General features: G+C 38.2%; 1 protein-coding gene across 6 annotated transcripts; it reads left to right on the forward strand.

Annotated features, from left to right (window-relative positions):
• Positions 1-1,336: 1,336 nt before the first annotated feature.
• On the forward strand, positions 1,337-17,257 carry arfip2b (ADP-ribosylation factor interacting protein 2b). 6 transcript variants are annotated; one of them, XM_085289157.1, is made up of 10 exons: positions 1,337-1,622; positions 4,584-4,694; positions 7,837-7,893; positions 9,460-9,568; positions 10,539-10,595; positions 12,697-12,812; positions 12,948-13,169; positions 13,287-13,444; positions 14,160-14,334; positions 14,452-17,257. In XM_085289157.1, exons 2-10 carry the CDS (start codon positions 4,596-4,598, stop codon positions 14,605-14,607), a joined length of 1,149 nt encoding a protein of 382 aa, XP_085145283.1. In that variant the 5' UTR covers positions 1,337-1,622; positions 4,584-4,595; the 3' UTR covers positions 14,608-17,257. The 6 variants fall into 6 exon arrangements, with proteins under 6 accessions (XP_085145283.1, XP_085145285.1, XP_085145286.1 ...); XM_085289159.1 differs by having other exon boundaries at positions 7,837-7,869; XM_085289160.1 differs by lacking the exon at positions 10,539-10,595.
• The last annotated feature ends 280 nt before the right edge of the window (positions 17,258-17,537 follow it).

Raw genomic sequence — 17,537 nt, forward strand, 5'->3', positions numbered from 1 at the left:
ATAATTCTTCAGTTTTGACAAGATCTCCAATACTACAGGATCAAATGCAGCCCTAAACCATGTCACAGCCTCCATAGTCAGATGGCTGTAAAAACTGCTGTCTTACATTAGTGGCTGTCCAATTCATATACAATTTGACAGACATGTCTTTTCTCTTCCTTAAGAATAGCTTCCTGACACCCACCCTTCCATTGATGAGACTTCAACAAACTTTAGATGGATCAACTGATGGGCCAGATGCATCCCCCAGGTTCTGTTTCAGGTCCTCTTTCCTCTCATAATTTTTAAGGGTGTGACTTTCTGATACTGTTCATTTACTGTACATTTTATTTAGGTTTTTAGTCCCGTCACTTCTTCTCTAGTCTGCCAATTGTCCAGTTTTCTCAATTTTTAAGGACATTATGCCAAGACATGCCATATTTTCAGGTACCGGTAATAGCTTTTTGTAAATCACCTGGATGGTGCAAAAATGTTCAGGTAAAAGGACTGGACTGAAAATAAATGAAAAAGCAGCCAATGTCCATAGAAAAACTTTGAAAGACCTGCAGAAAAGCTGGAGAACTACCGCTCAAGATCACTTATAAAATGCAAGAAAGTCTGGTTCATTGAAAATACAAAGAAATGAGGGGAGAGTCAAGACTTTTGTACATTACTGCATTGCAGCCACAGCGGGGCAGGGTTTCTTAGACTAAAGAAACCTGCCCCACATTTCCATTCACAGGGGTCATACGCTTTTCTTGGGGCAGTTAAAAGAACAAACATCTATGAGGTCACTGAACAAACACCTACATGAGTTTAATGTTCAGCAACCAAGAGTTTTCTGACACGTTCACGTACGCCCTGTCAAGATGCTCCCAAAGATGGGCCGTATCGAGGGCGAAGACACAAAAAACTAAGAAGTCTCACTCAGTTCGAATTTCCTGTAGGATTCAGAGTATGACTTATCCAGTGGCGTTTTCATTTTTCTTTCTTTAAAAAAAAAAAATAAAAAAAAAAATCAGTTTATCAACTCAGTTTTAAACTAATGGACACTCATGATCAACCAAAGTAATTAATTATCATACTTTGTAGTCATTTGTTAATTAGTGCGCTTTCAGTTGTAACATTTATTTCTCAGTACATGAAACAAATATGTGAAGGCAACTCATTTCGTGTATATGATGTTTTCATATAAAAAAAGCAGGTATTTATATAATTATTTAGAAACATATATACATGTTTTAAATGTATTATAATAATTTTATTGTGGCAGTAAGCCGGGAAAGCGCCATTTGTAACGAGTGACCCGCCTGTTTGTAGACGATCTTTGGCTCGCAGTGCGTCTGCGAAATGAAATCCACGGTGTCGTCAGATCCGTAAAGCGTTCCCCCTCTGGCTTCATTAAACAGAAGATATTGGGGGAAAAAAGCTCAAAGACAAGAGCAGTAAGAACCAGACTTTTCTCGCAATGTCACTGAAACATTCTTAAAGAAGAGTATTGTGTCGTTGCCCACGGACTGAGCACGGACACAGCAGCCTCCTCCGAGCCGCGCGTGAGCTGGGATGCACTGCCGCTAGCCTGCTATTAGCTTACGCGTTAGCTTTCCGAGCAGCTCTGTTTTTACGACGGGACCAAGCAGACCGTAAGTCAAGCTGTTTGAGAACTGCCACATTGCCTTTCTGTCTGCGTTCTGTCATATATTGTTTATTTATTTATTAATTTATTTTAATTTCTGCGTCTCTGAACCAGGCTTTGCACGTTGAGCTTGCAGATTTGTTTACCATTTCTCCAGCTTTTTCTCAACAGCTGCATATGTGAACTGGAAGCGGGCCTTCTTTTCACACAAAAATGCATTTCTGCCTTAGTTCAGCAGATTTTTGTCAAATGGGCCCTCCATCACTGCGTTGTTCGCCCGAACTCACCGGCGACCTGAATATAGCGTTACCTGAGAAAACTGTACACCTGTGCTGGCGCACCTGTTAGGGTCGTATTTACTACTGCATCCGGGTTTCAGTACAGCTCCAGCCTGTTCTGCAGTATTTGCCTTAATATTTTTTCAAGCATTACGAACTCTTAAATTTGCCATTGATTTAAAGTTACTTGCATCCGTCGACTTATTGTACGTCAGTGTTTATTAATAGCGTTTGCCTCTGATGCTATTTTCGAAGCTGCTAATTACGAATAATTAATGAGACGAATATATGAAATAATGTGCCGTTTGGTATTTATTTAGCCTGTCTAGTTCACTTGATTGAGAGACAAAACCTACTGAACAGTAACTGAAGAATTGTTAAACTATCCGACCCACATTACAGTTGCAGTAAGCTGTCTTTATTGCCATGGGTGCTGTTGAACAAGAGAAACACGTTTTCTACATCTATTGTAATGTCGTAAGTCAACAGAGATGGCATGGCCAAGTGTGCATTCACAAATGGAAAAGCTCCTCAGGAGAGGCTTTAGCTAATGTAAACATGGACTACGTGTACTATACCTGCCTTCAAACAATAGGACATTAATACCAGGAAGGATCTACCAAAACCCTGCAACATACAGCAGCTGAATTTTAGTCTGCTAGTTAATAGCATAGTTCACAAGGACTCAAAGACTGTTTAAGTTACCAAAGTAACACAAATTGATCACAGAATTTGTAGCGAAGTTACTGATATTTCTTATGACCTTTTCATTAATTTGGGTTAGACAGTGAAGCTCTGCTTCATCAGTGCATTCATTTGTTACCTGCTAGACTCTCTTAAAAGTTACTTTAGTTCCCCAAAGCCAGGGACTGAGCCGCCTCAAAAGCCTCTTCTGCTCTCAAGTTTGTCACATTCAAATGCTGTCATAATAAGAAGAATATATTACAGTGGCATTGGAAACTAGGTGAGGGACTCAGCTTTGTATACCAAGTGGGGTCATGTGTTAAATGGAGTAATTGGCTTCGAAACTCCAGTTCTAAGATCTTTTCACATTCAGAATTAACAATATATACCACAAATCACCCACACATCCATAATTATCAACCTGCCTTTTTTTCTTGTCTTCAGAAATTTATCAACATTAGAGCAAGTTTTTTTTTGTTTGTTTTGTTGGGGGGAATTCTAATTATCTCGTCAGTGTACATTGTAGAAACAGTGTTTTTGAAAAAGGCTTCCAAAATGCAGTTTTTGTATGTATTTTTGTATTTTATACTACACCCAGAGGAGCTGTTCGGTCATGGAAACCTAATGCCATTAAGCCCCTTTTATACAGTTTCTTTGTGCTGATGTTAATGTCAGTGGAGGTTTGAAACTGTGCAGTTGTTGAGTCGGGAGAGTGTTGGTGACGTTTACATTCTCAGCGCCTCAGCACTCGCCAACCATGCTACCACTTTTTGGATGAATTGATGTGGCTCTCAAATACTTCCACTTTGCAGTAATAATAAAACTGGCTTTAACAGTGTTATACTATTACAGTACCATACTTAAATTCAGTGAACTTTTTAGAGTGGCCTATTGTTTCACTAATATTTGTAAAGGCAGTCTGCATAGCTTGATTTTTATACGCCTTAGCAACTAGATGGAAAGAATTTGAATTCAGTGAGGCTGTGTTTCTCAAACCTTTTGCTTATGTAGTGTCTGAAAAAAGCCCTACTGATACAAGTTTGATTTCCATTTTCACTGTCTAGTATGAACTCAATCGCTGACTTCACAGGTAAACCTCTGAAAGTGCTGGGAGAATTAGGTCTGGGCATTGTCCAAAGTTGCACACATGTAGCAAACAGTAAGAAATTTGGTGTATCAGATGCTACTTGAATTTGGTTTTGGCTACATGTGGTGCCTGGGTATATAGCATGCCTGAAGGTGGACATGTGACACCAGCTCACTCACTGTGTATTGTTTGGACAATTACCTGCTTTGTTCTTATATGGTCTCAGTCAGATTAGCCTATTAAACAGGTTAAAGACAATTGAATACCCTGCTTGACTGATTTGGGCACATGTGTTTGCCAATACAGCTCCATCAGGTTATATCTGGAAAAGTTTTTGTGGAAAAATGTCATTATTATAGGCATTAGCTTTAGCATTTAGCTTTGTGCATTAAACTGAACTGTGGCCCTCATTAGTGAATTTATTATTACTGTCAAATATGATGTCCATATTACTGCGTGTTTATCTTTTTGGGTTTTAAATGAATGTGTGGCAGGCTGCATCAGTTTGAGCCATTAAAATGACTGGAGCGTTGTGATGTAAACATTTTGCTGTTTCCCTTCACTTTGGGTTTTTAGGGAGCGGATGCTGGTCACACAGTCGTGCAATTGTGCTTTAGAACAGAGTGGCCACTTAACCGAAGCGGCTCATTGTACTGTCTGCATCTGTGTGTAGTAGTCTTTCATAGGTGTGTTGTTTTTATGCTGAGCGGTAGCCTTGCTCTTTGAAAACCACCTCCTCACTTGTTTGTGGTAATTATAATCCCATCTGCTTAATGGTTGGGCTGTTTAGACTAAGCTCTTTTGGTCTCTTCCCTTCAAAGCGGCACAGTTTTTCTATCTCTGCCACTTTTAATTTATTTACACCTGGTAGTTTTTAGTTTACACACTTTGTCTCGCTCTCTCTTTCTCTCTCTCACAGGTGTAGTGCATTATGACAGACAGCATTATGAATAAAGCTGCCACAATGGAGATTCCTATCAACAGTAACGGTGACACAGGGACACTAACAGAAGACGACAGCCTTGAACAGGTAGGTCGGGCTGCCGTATCAGTTTAGTCTCTTGTGTGTAACACTTGTAGAAAACCCCTTTTTGGTTTTTTGTGAAACAACAAACTGTCAGCAAAACCTAATTTGTATTTTCAAGTCAGATAGCTGCCAACAGAGTACGCATGAAACGGAGCTGTTTATCTTTTTATTTGTTGTAAAGAATACATTAATTATCTTTTTTTGTGTTTGTATTTCTTTGTAAACAGTTTATGGTGTATTATAAATCTAAAAGGACTTTTCTGTCTTTTGCCAGGCGCTCACATTATTTTGTGCTTCAATTTTTATCCAAAAGAATGAAACAAAGGAAAAGCATCGATGTTTCAGCCAGTGGTGTATCTTTCAAATTAGAGCCTGTAGGGAAAATTGAACCTAGATACTTTAGCCTTTTGATTACATCAGGTTTGATTATGTGTTGTTAATGGTGGTTGGCTCAGTAATATTAAAAATGGGTACTTTTTTGAGTTTGAAGTTTGAATTTGACATAGTGGATGTTTTTCTTAGCTGCTACAAGATTAGCCTGGTATGCTTGTTCCTTTCACACCATTCACAGCAAAGTGTGAATAAGTACAAGCTGTATGGACAGTACAGTTTAGATAATGTTATTATTAACAACTGTGAGCCTTGAGTGCTTTAGTATACGAACTAGTGACCTACTGTTTATTTACCTTTTTCCTTTATTTGACTTAATTCACTGAATGGTCACTCACAGGCAGGATCCAGATCTTACAGTAATTTTAAATGAAGTTAGTTTTCTGCACAGGTTTATCTGTTGTTTGACGCGTTGCCAACTACACAATATCACAAAGCCTTGTGTTATGTAGCTTGCATACCAAGAACTGTGGAAAGAGCTTCCATGGGGAAATCAGGTGTTGGAGACCAGCTGTTTCCCTGAGAACAGCTGTTCCCACTAACATATAAAGGGATATATATAAATATATATCAATCAATCAATCTCTGATGCAATATATGTCTATATTGATCTCAAGTGTTGGATTCTCACACATTTTTCCCCAGGTGAGAACGGCTTCAGAATGGGGGAGGGGAAAACACTTTAAATGGACAAGACAATATGAGATTTGGATTAAGTAAAGTAGTAGTGGATTCTCTGAGAGATATTGGGAACAGTTTGTTAGCTGTCTTCCATCTCAAGGCACACCTTGTTGGGCAAACAGACTGAAGATCCTGCCGGAAACACTGGCAGGGAACTGCATTAGGGTATTTGCTTACCAAACTATGTGCTCAGCTCACACGTAGTAAAAGAACAACCTTCCTTCTCGGAAAGCTTACAGTGTGTTGCGTGTGTTCAACCATTTGGTGTGACTACCTCAGTTTAATATGTTTATGTATGAGAAGTGTTCGGCTGCACTGTTTTGTATTGGATATTAACCAGTTGTCATAGCAACTCTGCAATTAATCTGAAACTGGCGATGCTTTGTCCTTGGTTGAAAGCCCTGTGAAATCAGATTGATATCTGCTGCGCAGCACTTTATTTAAAGCTGCACAAGTCTGTTATTTCTCACATGGGATGAAGACTGGCAGGTAAAGAAAAAGCAGGTCCAGTTTCAGATGTTGCAACATCATGTGCATGACAGAAAAAGGATGGTGACTGGCAGCTTGACGTGACAGAGACATCACTGACTGCCAACAACGTCTTGGCAGCAAAGGCTCTCTGGTGTCTCTTCAGATAACAGCATTTTAAGATGCTTGTACCATCATACACAGTTTCTCACAGGTGGTTACTTGTGCAAATAAATCTTTATTTATATAAATATCCCGTGGGTAGTTGTAAAGTTATATCTTTTCATGCTTTGGCTTGACTTGTGGTAGTTTGGCTGCAAAGGAATTGAACCTGTACAAACAAAGTGTCGAGGGAGGGATCGGCGTTTGCGTCAGCTTTCTCCCACATTAAACAGATGTCATAACACAAGGCAGAGCTGTAAGGAAGAGTTACAATGACTGAATGATGATAAAGCATAGCTAAAACAGACTTTTGGTTAAAATGTATTTGCGTAGATATAATGCCCCCCCCCCCCCCCCCCTTTTTTTTTTTTTAAAGGTCTTTGTATTTAATTTTTTGTTGTTGTTGTTTTTTTATTTTTTTTTTTATTTTTTAAGCCATTAAAAATTTTGTTTAGAACAGTAGAAAAACAAGAAAATGTTGACTTTACCTGTCAAGTCAAATTCAAATTGTGTTCAGTTTTTAAATGGTGTTCAGAATATAGGAAGTCCTGCTAATTCAAGCAGCCACGTGGAGCTACAGGTGCTCTTTACCTGCCTGGCATCTTTTTCCAGTTTGGGCCAGAGGTAAAGCAGATGTTTCCATAGAAAACGGGACATTGCCTTGACTAGACGGTTGAGGCTATGTGGCCACTGATCACTGTTATGCTTATTAAAGATAAGAGGTTTTATGAACTACTAACACAGGTTGGCTAAACCAATTGGTCGGCCTTTGCGGGATGGTCTAGACTGGCAACTATTATTATATTGAACTCTGTTTGGCTTGAAGGTAAAACATTATTTTGGCACGTTTGTTTCAGTTAAAGTATTGTTGGGGAATTTTTTTCCACTTGTCAGAGTTGTGAAATCTGGAGTTGGGGCACTAAAACTTTGCTTGTATGGATTTATTTTTGTGTCTACATTCAGTCCCTTTTAATATTTTTCCCCTCCCTTCTTAATGTTGTCACTTTTAATGTCCACGTCTTGTATGAATAGCTTAATTTTTACAGTGTTGTGTTAGAGTCTGTATTTTCTTTTTTCCAGACAGTGACAGTTAATATTATAAGCACCTATGGCATCACATTGGAGATCGAATGCAAACATGTTCACCATGTAGACTAGACTCTTGAAATTATCACATAATCTAGTCTAATGATGCAACCTGACAAGCTGTGATATAAGTCATCACTGCTCTCCATCCTGCATCACTGCTGTCTGTGGACATTGCAATGGTTTTTCTGAGATTTCGTTTGCATCCTCCTATCTTGTTTCATATTTCAGTCATGGATTTTTTCCCTTTTGTCTCCTTTTCTGTTTGTTTCTTTTTCTGTTGTTGTTCTTGTTGTGTTTGTCAACCCAACCCCCCCCACCCCCCCACCCCCACTCCCCCTCCTCCATCTCTGTGCAGGCTGCAAAGCTGCAGTGGAGCTTAGATGAGAAGGTAGGGAGCTCCAGAGGCACCAGGGTGAGCAGGCCATTTGTGCATTTGCGTGTATGTTGTAGTATGGTGTGTAGTACTGCTCAGTGGTTTGACTTCAAGGGGAATTAAATTGCCTTGCATCGCTGCACTGGTTTGTTTCACAAAATGTCAGATATTTGATCTTTAATTCAAACCACTGTGCAGCTTGCCTGGTAAACTTACTCCTACTAACTGTAGCTAGAAAGAGTCTCCAATGACTGACATGTTTCGTGGGATATCCGTCAATTTGAGATGTTATGCTCCATTTGATTATTAGATGCAAAGATGTCTAGTGTGTGTCGTTTTCGGTTGCCTAAGGTAGCCCAGATAGAGTGTGTGTGTGAGTGTGTGAGATGCCTAAATTTTTAGTGGGTGATGGTTAACAAAACAAGATTGTTCTGTTTTATACTTTATTGTCATACTAATGCTGTGTTGTTGATGTGATTTTGCTTTACTTGTTTTGATGTGTAAGTCGGTGTTTATTACAAAAAAAAAGAAATATTTAATTCTGCAGGTCTGACTACAAGATGAGTCTTAAAAACCAGATAATGCCCTGAAGCAAAGCTTTCAGGACATTAAAGATGGGTCAAATCAAAGCAGTTGTAATTTTTTTTTCTGACTCTAAGGTTGTATCGCATATGTTATGTGTTTGTTTACAAAGCGGAAATAGCCATTTCCCTTGCAGGGCGTTATTCTGTAATTTCCTTATCATATACTGTGTAGTCTAAGCATGAGCATTTGAAAATGTGGGCTCCTTTGTTCTTTTTTTTTTTTTTTTTTTTAATCGTCAGAAATAACAGAAAAAACAGACTTCCATTAAGTAACTCTGTTTATCTAAACTAAATGAGGCAAATGTTTAGCAACTTATCAGATGTCCAATTGTTACATCCTTTAAGTTTTTAGATGATTTAACTCATAGTTAAATTACTTGATGTATGAAAAAGAGGCTTTCCTGCAGACATGAATACATTTTCAGTCTTTTTTAAAGTTCTTAGGCTCCTTTTTTTCTCGATTTTCCTTCCTTATAATCCTACATATTTTTTAAATTGCTGATACTTCAGCAGGAAGTCAAACAAAAGAGAACCGCAGCTTAAACAAAACCCGAGGGAGAGAGTGGCTCATAATCCAACTCTGTTCCTGAGCCAAAACTTCAAAGAAGCCTCTGATGGCGATTATAAGTAGAAAATTACTTATTTGTGCTTTTCCATAGATCACTGAAATCACTGTCTGGATTAAACTCTGAGTTTATTACAGCTGTGTATAGAAGTTCAAGTTTGCAGGAGATTCAGATCACTTGGATTAATTATTGACGGACATGTTAGTCATGTGTTTTCTGTTTTTTTTTTTTTAACACTTTCATACAGTTTTTCCATTTTGCTTCCTAACATTCCTCACGTGGTGTTTGTCTCACTGTCAGTGGATAACCTTTTGACTGAGGCTTTAGCCTATGTTATCTTAATTTGGCTCTCAAGTCACAATCTCCTTTCTGTATATTCCTTCCCCAACCCATCTTTTTATCCCGCCCATCCTTTTTCTTTTTTCTTTTTTTTTTGTTAACATTACATTTTGCAGGACCTGCAGCAGGTGATGGTATCAGGTCCCAATCTCAACGAGACTAGCATTGTATCTGGGGGCTATGGAGGAACAGCAGAGGGCATTATCCCCACCAGTTCAATCAAAGGTAGTGCTGCTTCACCCTTTGTTCCCATTACTCATTTGTGATGTTTTTTTCAGGCTCTGTACTGTCTCTGACTACCCACAAGATCATGCTGCAATTAATGTATTATTACCTACTGACTGTGCTTTAAAAGGTAGTGCCTGTTGTTACTTACTGTTGTCTTTTTGCTTTGTATCACCTCTTTTTGTGCCAGCAAAACAAAGAAAGATTCATTATAGTTAAATAACATTTTACCAGCATACAACTGATGGCACCCAAATGACAAACACTGGCGACCGCCATCAGTAAATGTCATTATTCACTGATGAGCTGGTTGCAGTCTACAACACTGATAACAGGGTTTGGGTGGTGTAGCTGTGCATTTCTAATACTGATTTTATGAAAGCACATTTTTCCATACGGTGATGCTTCTACTGGAAGTGCTGTGCATCGTAAAACATGTTCTTAAAATGCAGCTAAACCTGTTTGAAAACAAACGGTAGCCTTGATAGCAAGAGTCATTTACCATCACATATGGCTGAGGAGGGGGGAAAAAGCAGTCCATGATTTATTAATGTTTTTTAAGCGGTAAGGTGATGGTGCAGAGGGCTTCAGCATGAAAACTCGGGCCTCTACACTGAAACGGAAACATCACCAAGGCCGTGCAATAGCCACAATGTTTGTACTTTTGTGAAAATAGTATTTTTTTTTTTTTTTTGTTGTTCCTTTGGCAACTAAAGAACCATTAAAAGAAATGACTTAATCCATGATGATGTTGTTTTTATGTATCTGATAATGGTGATCATAGATATTACTGAAGCTGGCTTATCTGTCCTTTCATCAACCTTAAAAAGATTTTTAAGAATTTGTTTTGCAATAAGAGGAGCAGAGGTTGTTGTTGTTTCAAATGATGGTGCATATAAAGAAAGTTTTAGATGGAAATAGTTAAAACTTTATTTAATAAAATAATTCTTTATCCCTCCCTCTCTCACAGGCCCTGCTGTGCACTACAATGCTGAGTTTAACAAAAGGATCCCAGTTACAGGATTAGGTGCCTTAACCTTATTGTTGTTAATAATAGAGAGCTTATTTCCAAAATACTATTTCTTTTTTACATTTCGCATTGTTTTTACAGTTACATCTGTAAATGCCATTGACAAGGTTAGTTAGGGTAAAGTAAGGTGATTAAAGAAGATCTCAAGTGCATTAAAAGTGCATTTTGATAGCTCATTTTGGAAATATGCTCTGTGTAGAGTGTCCTTTTCTTTCTTTTTTTTAGGTGACTGGGAATTGACTTGTCTGCCCTTTTTCACCAGTTTTTCCTCTTTTTCAGTGGAAACAAGGGCATTGCACTTACATCTGCCTGCTGCTCTTTTTGTAGACACCTTGTGGCTTTTTCTATAACAGTATTTCTTTCTCATTTGTAGGTTTTGGGTTGGTTTCTCTTGTAAGGTGTGGGTGTGCACCCACTGAACCAAATCCATCTTCATGCTTATTAACTCACTCAAGGAGGTTGTTTTTTTTTGTAGTGTGTGTGCCATTCTTTGTCCAAGTAGCTTGAAAAGTTTTAAATGAATTCTGATAAAACTCTGCGTGGGTGTAGAGGGGGTCGTGTTAATAATACAATAAAATTTGACTTGCATCCATCAAGGTCTACAAGGTCGTCTTAATAATTTATTGATCAAAACAAGTTATAATTTAGAAACTATTATTCTTACAAGTATCTTGTGTATTGTCAACACTAAGTATCATGTCACATTTGACCTCTGACCTTTCCTTCAAGGTCAAAAGATTGATCTGAAGTGATAATAATATAATAATACGTATTAAAATTATTTTTCTTACTTCCATTATTTGCCTTTAAACATATAGTGAATGATATATGGGGATTGTAAGTGTCACGGTACTATAGACTATAGACCTCTTCTCTAAGGTCAAATAAGGTAAAACTTTCTTAAAATGCGTTATCCTAATCTGTTTATATTGGGAATGTTTAGGAAATTATACTGATGTGTGTAATCCATGCAAACATTTGTCATGCTACACTAATATGAATCTCACTGTACTATGAACATCTTAAAGTATGTTTTAAAAGACCAAAGAAAACAAAATGAATATACACAAACTACAACCCTATTCCCATGAAAGTAAATACTGCCCCGAGAGTGAGCTCCCTTGGCTTGAGCTTTTTACATTTTACATTGTTAGTTTTTCCCATCTGCTGTTATTTAGTAAAAGCTTTAACCAGTCTGCTCCACACACAGCATCCTAGCAGTTAGTGTGACTGCAATTCAAACTCTGGTGATCATTGCTCATTTCTCTGCATTGTTCACTGACTGTCATGTACTTAATGTTGCCTTTTCATCTTTGTACTTTTCTATTTTTGTGCTCCACCTTCTTTTTGCAATTCCCTCCTACATGCATGATTCTTATCCCTTTCTCCCTTTGTTTATCTTGTGGTCTTGTTTGCATCTCCCTGCATTTTCCCACATCTTCCTCGTACCTCGTTATTATTCTACTTTTGACATTTTTCAACTGTTAACGACTGTTTAAAACATAAATATCAAATTACCCAAAATATTCCCTTAATTAGTAAAAACATGTAAATTCCACTCCCACTCCTTACCATAATGAATGCTCACTGAAAATCATTCTGTCGTCCAAACACCCATTTAACGTCATAGAGCTGCGTATGAAGGCCAGGCAAAGTAGCCGTCCTGCCATCTGTCCAATCAAGGTACTGAGGAGGGAAAAATGATGTTCGCAGCCTCTACGTTGATTAATTAGATTGCCAATATAACAGTGTGAATATTGCAGTATTTCTTTAATCAGCTTCATAAAAAGGATTTGGTGTCTTCCAAAAAAATCTTGTTTTTCTGTTCTGCCAGTATTTCTATCCAGTTTAGTTTTAGTATTTTCCTGCTCTGTAGTCACTCATTAACGCTCTCTGATTTATGTTTAAGGGTTGGCCGTGGCTTACAGAATAACAGATGTTAAACAATCCTCAGTCTAAACTTTCTTAGATCCTGGACACTTTCAGTGGTTAAAAAAATCCAGTTTCATCTGATTTTGTATGGGGTAATTTTGCTGTCCAAGAAGGTTTTGCTTGTGTTCATGTGTTTGTGTTACTATATCTGGGTGTTCCACCTCAGGTTCCAACATGCACCACAGCAGCAGCAGCTCATCAATGACGGCAGAGGAAACGACCCGCGGTGTGGCTGTGGAAAAGCTAGAAACGGTGAAGAAATGGGGTCTGAATACTTACAAGGTATCTGAGATTTTGTTATATTGACTGAGTAAAACTGTGATTAGCGAATAGCGTTATTGTAAAATGGTAATTTTTCAAATTTAAATTTATTTTTGTGTAACTCATGTCTCTTTGTTCCTTCCCACCGTGTCATAGTGTACAAAGCAAATGATCTCAGAGCGTTTCGGTCGGGGTTCCCGGACTGTGGACCTGGAGCTGGAGGCTCAGATTGAGGTGCTGAGAGACACTAAACGGAAATACGAGAATGTGCTACGACTGGCCAGAGCTCTGACCAACCATTTCTACAACATGGTGCAGACACAGCATGCGCTTGGCGACACTTTTGCTGACCTCAGTCAGAAATCTCCCGAGCTTCGGGTGAGATGTCACTTTGTATTTTAACTGTTTGTGGCTTTGTTGGTGAGCCACACTGATGCCAGTATGATTATTAGGTTTATTTTAGCCATTTAAAAACTTTTTTTTTGTTGCTTACAGGATGAATTCGGTTACAATGCAGAGACTCAGAAGTTGCTGTGTAAGAACGGAGAGACTTTACTTGGTGCCATTAACTTCTTTGTGTCCAGCATCAATACGTTAGTCAACAAGACCATGGAGGACACCCTGATGACTATCAAGATGTATGAAAATGCAAGGTTAGTACATGGAGTACATAATTAAATCAGGGGCCTTAGCATTATTCTAAATGGATAACTGTGTTTCATACCTGCTCTTTGCGTAAATCTGAAGCTGCTTGCTAACAAATTTACTATATCCACTTAAAAGATGGCAATAATGTCAGTAATGATGCATTCGGTGTGCTTCTACTGCCCTCCAGTGGCCAATATGATCTGTTAAAATAGTTTAATATAAAATATCTAAACTTTTATTTAATATATAATGTAAACAGTAATATTTTCAACTAGATAAATTATTACATTTATTAATGTGAAGAAATACACAGTTGGTTTAAGCAAGATTGGATGCAAACTGCATGTTGGCTGGTTGAATAAACCTCATCCCTCAGCAACTCTTAATTTAATGGTTGTGTCAAAATCGCCCATTAGCTGTGACCAGACCAACAGTTAGACCTTCGAGTCAATAGCTCATTCGAATCATTAGGAAATATTTCTGAATGACCAGCTAAGGGGCAGAGTTGGCATATTATATATGAAACTGACAGATGAGAGAAATAACTTTTTTGATTTGTAGCTCTGAAAGAGAAACTGTTATTTTGTTTGATCCTTTATCTCCAAGGACCTCGCTAAAAACTTCTATTTTAATTTTATTTATGATGAAATTTTAAAACAAAGCATTATTTTGTCAAGATTGTTGCACTGTATCATCTCCTCTCCTTTTGTGTACTTTTAGACTAGAGTATGATGCCTACCGGTCAGACCTTGAGGAACTGAGTATGGGTCCAAGAGATGCTGTAGCCATGGCCCGTATAGAAGCTGCTCAGCAACAGTACCAAGTCCAAAAGGACAAGTACGAACGTCTTCGCTCAGATGTTGCCATTAAGCTCAAGTTTCTGGAGGAGAATAAGGTTAGAAGCATAATTACGTCATCATGAACGAAAAAAACATCTTTATCCAGGTTTAATTTAAGTTCTGTCATTCATGATGTGCACAGACTAAATCCCTAACTCTCTGGTGTCTTTCAGGTGAAGGTGATGCATAAGCAGCTCCTTCTCTTCCATAATGCCATATCAGCATACTTTGCTGGCAACCAGCAGCAGCTTGAGCAAACGCTGAAGCAGTTCAATGTAAAGTTGAAGCCCCCAGGGGCTGACAAGCCCTCCTGGTTAGAAGAGCAATGAGAGGCCCTCGCTGGACCTCCTGTAGCTTCCTTCTCAGCCAACAACTCCACCTGTTACCTGTTGAAACCCCCAATTTAACAGAGGACCACTACAGAGAGAAACAAAGAAATAACTGGTTGGATGAAGATTCAAGATGAATGCATGGCAGGATGTTTGGACGGATGAATAACAGGGTATTAGTCGTGAATGAGCTAAGTGCAGCAGGAAACCAAGTGGCCAGTTTCATGAAGAGTCAGAGGGCTTTTAGTGCCTCTTTTCCCAATTTCCTTTTTTTCACTTTAACCTCTCTTTGTGCTTTGTTCCCTGAAAATCCTTTAACCGTTCCCTTCCCTCTCTTATACTTGACTCAATCCCAATCTATCTCAACACTCTTTTGCTGTGTGAACTTGTTAGTCATGTTTATGGCCATCATTGTATTCCTCAAGTGCTCCCAGTTCTTAACTTAAACCAGACACACACACACACACACACACACACACACACACACACACACACACACTGAGATATCAGTAAACATCACTTCAAAACTCCCAGACCTTATCTCTCTCCTAGTGTGCCTCCTTATATATGAGCTGATCAGTTAAAAGAAAGCATGGCCTGAAGGAAGAAAGACAAGTTCATAAAAAAGGATTTCCATCCACACATGAAAGGGTTTTTACACTGTTCACTGGAATCTTCAAACTATCAAATCAATGTACATTTCAAATTTAAGTACTGTTTTATTTTTCAAATACATACGTGATTGTTTGTAGCACATTAAAAAAAACAAACACACAATGTTGTGTTTAGCCATTTGGTTAATTTGGCATCTGATCTCCTTTTTTTTTCTTAATTATTTTCCATCTGTTCAGCTGTACTGTATGTCTCGTGTTTAAAGTGAAGGAAGGTCTGCTGTTTGGGACAATATGTGCTGGTCTTCTGGATTACAAGCACCGCAGTGCTCGGTCTGTAATTTTTACTCATAACATGAAAATCCTTTGACTTTGAATCTTATATGCAACAATCGTTGACGATTCCACAGCTTTCCAAAGTCATACTGGTTCAAGTCTTTACTAATTTTATTTTATTTTCCCAAAGAGAAGAGAGAGGCCTGTTTGTTGAATGACAGGACTTAATATGTTTACATTGGTTAAGCCTGGAGCATCCCTGTGAGAGATGGGTATTTCAAGCAAACTTGACTGGATTCACTTAACCGGAAATAATAAATTTCACTCTTTTACATTTGCACATGGTACATTAATATGTGCATTTTTGATTTTTATTTTATCTTTTTAACGTTAACAAGGGCATGTTATTGGGTCATATCATTCAGTCCTCCTGAAGCAGAACACATTCGTCTATAGTTACCTTTCTTCATACTGAAGATTACTGTAGCTGTCTGATATAACTCATACTAATATTTAAACCTCTTGTGATTAGTGGTTGGGTTTGGATGTAATAACACTAATGATCCATCTGTGTTTTCTTAATGTAAACATTGTTATAGTAGTAAACAATCATCAGTGGTTGACAATTAAAATATAGCACATGTTGAACTTTTAATCATCACTGTATCACGTTTATTATATTTTGAATTCAACGTGTTGTACACAAAATTATCCAGTTTAAGACATTTTGCAGACGACATGCTGAAATGAATTCCTTTACCAAACCAAATCTGTAATTGAGCTACTCAAAACAACCTCTAAATTTAGAAAGTGACGTGGCAAACCTCTGTCAACTTGAAGGGAGAACCTAATGTAGTGAATGTTTAACCATGCTGCATTTAACTCATGGTAGCCTCTAGTGACAGATGGGAGTGCTCCACGAAACCTCCATCAGTTAATGGGTGACTTCTCTAGCTTCTTGTCCCTGCATTTGCATGACAGACAGCAAAGTATAGGTGCAGATATGTGCGCTCTCACTGATGTTGTGCTCTTTGCCTTCTGCGCGCTAGCTCGCATGGACTACGTCTGTTGATTTCAATTTTGGAAACGACTGAAGCAAAATCCACAACATTTCACTTTAAATGTGTACTCGTAAAGACAGCTTAGAAAAGCAAATGGTGAAATTCTAAAGTTTGTTTGGCTTCTGGTTTTTTTTGTTTTTTATTCCCCCCTGAATTTTATGAGTTTTGGCTAAAGAAGTCGTTCAGCATGACCCTGGCCTTTCTCGTGGCTAAAACTGCAGTTTCACTGGCCAGCTGCTGGTCTGTTTGACCATCACGAAGCAATATTAACAAGATGTGACTCCTCTTTTCCAAAAGCTGTCCTTTTGATATTCCTAACCCTTACACCAGACTGAATGGCAATAGGATTTGGTTTTGTTTCACTGTGGTAAATCCTCCCCTAAGTTTGGGGAAAAAACACCAACTGTGTGAAAAGTGGAAAACATTTGAAGTAACTTTTACTAGCAGCCTCGCTAGTCCTCTAGATTGTTGTCGAGAAAGATCAAGATTTATAAAATGAGATGTTTTATTTGTGTACAATCAATGTTTTCTAGGCTGAGCTGGTGTATTGTACTGTATGGATGATTGCAGACAAAATATTTATGATGATAAATGAAGTGGTGTCATGGATTGATGTGATATTTTGCCTTCATTCCTCACTCACACCTGAACAGTCCTACCCCACCCCAAGGGAACTGAAATTAAAAGTACACATTTTCAAAAGCTTTGTCTTCATTTTATTCTGTTTTGTGTTGCACTAAGAGTGTGTGTGCATTTGTTTACTTCCTGAAAGTAGATGAAGAAGTAACTCTGGAATCGGCTGAATAAACTTTAATACCCAGGTATTCAGGAAGTACCTTAACCATCATTTGTTCAAATTGCTCTACAGTTGGATTCTTTCTCAGAGTTACCTAAACTACTGTGCAAGTCTTGATCCACCTATCATTTCTCTATATTTTGATAGAAATGTGGAGATGGGTACAGCAAATTATTGAAAGTTACC

The sequence above is a fragment of the Mchenga conophoros genome, linkage group LG10 (genome assembly GCF_057382185.1).
Source record: "Mchenga conophoros isolate Kocher_MC1m ecotype Shallow Benthic linkage group LG10, M_conophoros_male_GT1.1, whole genome shotgun sequence".
In the NCBI taxonomy this organism is placed as follows: Eukaryota; Metazoa; Chordata; class Actinopteri; order Cichliformes; family Cichlidae; genus Mchenga; species Mchenga conophoros.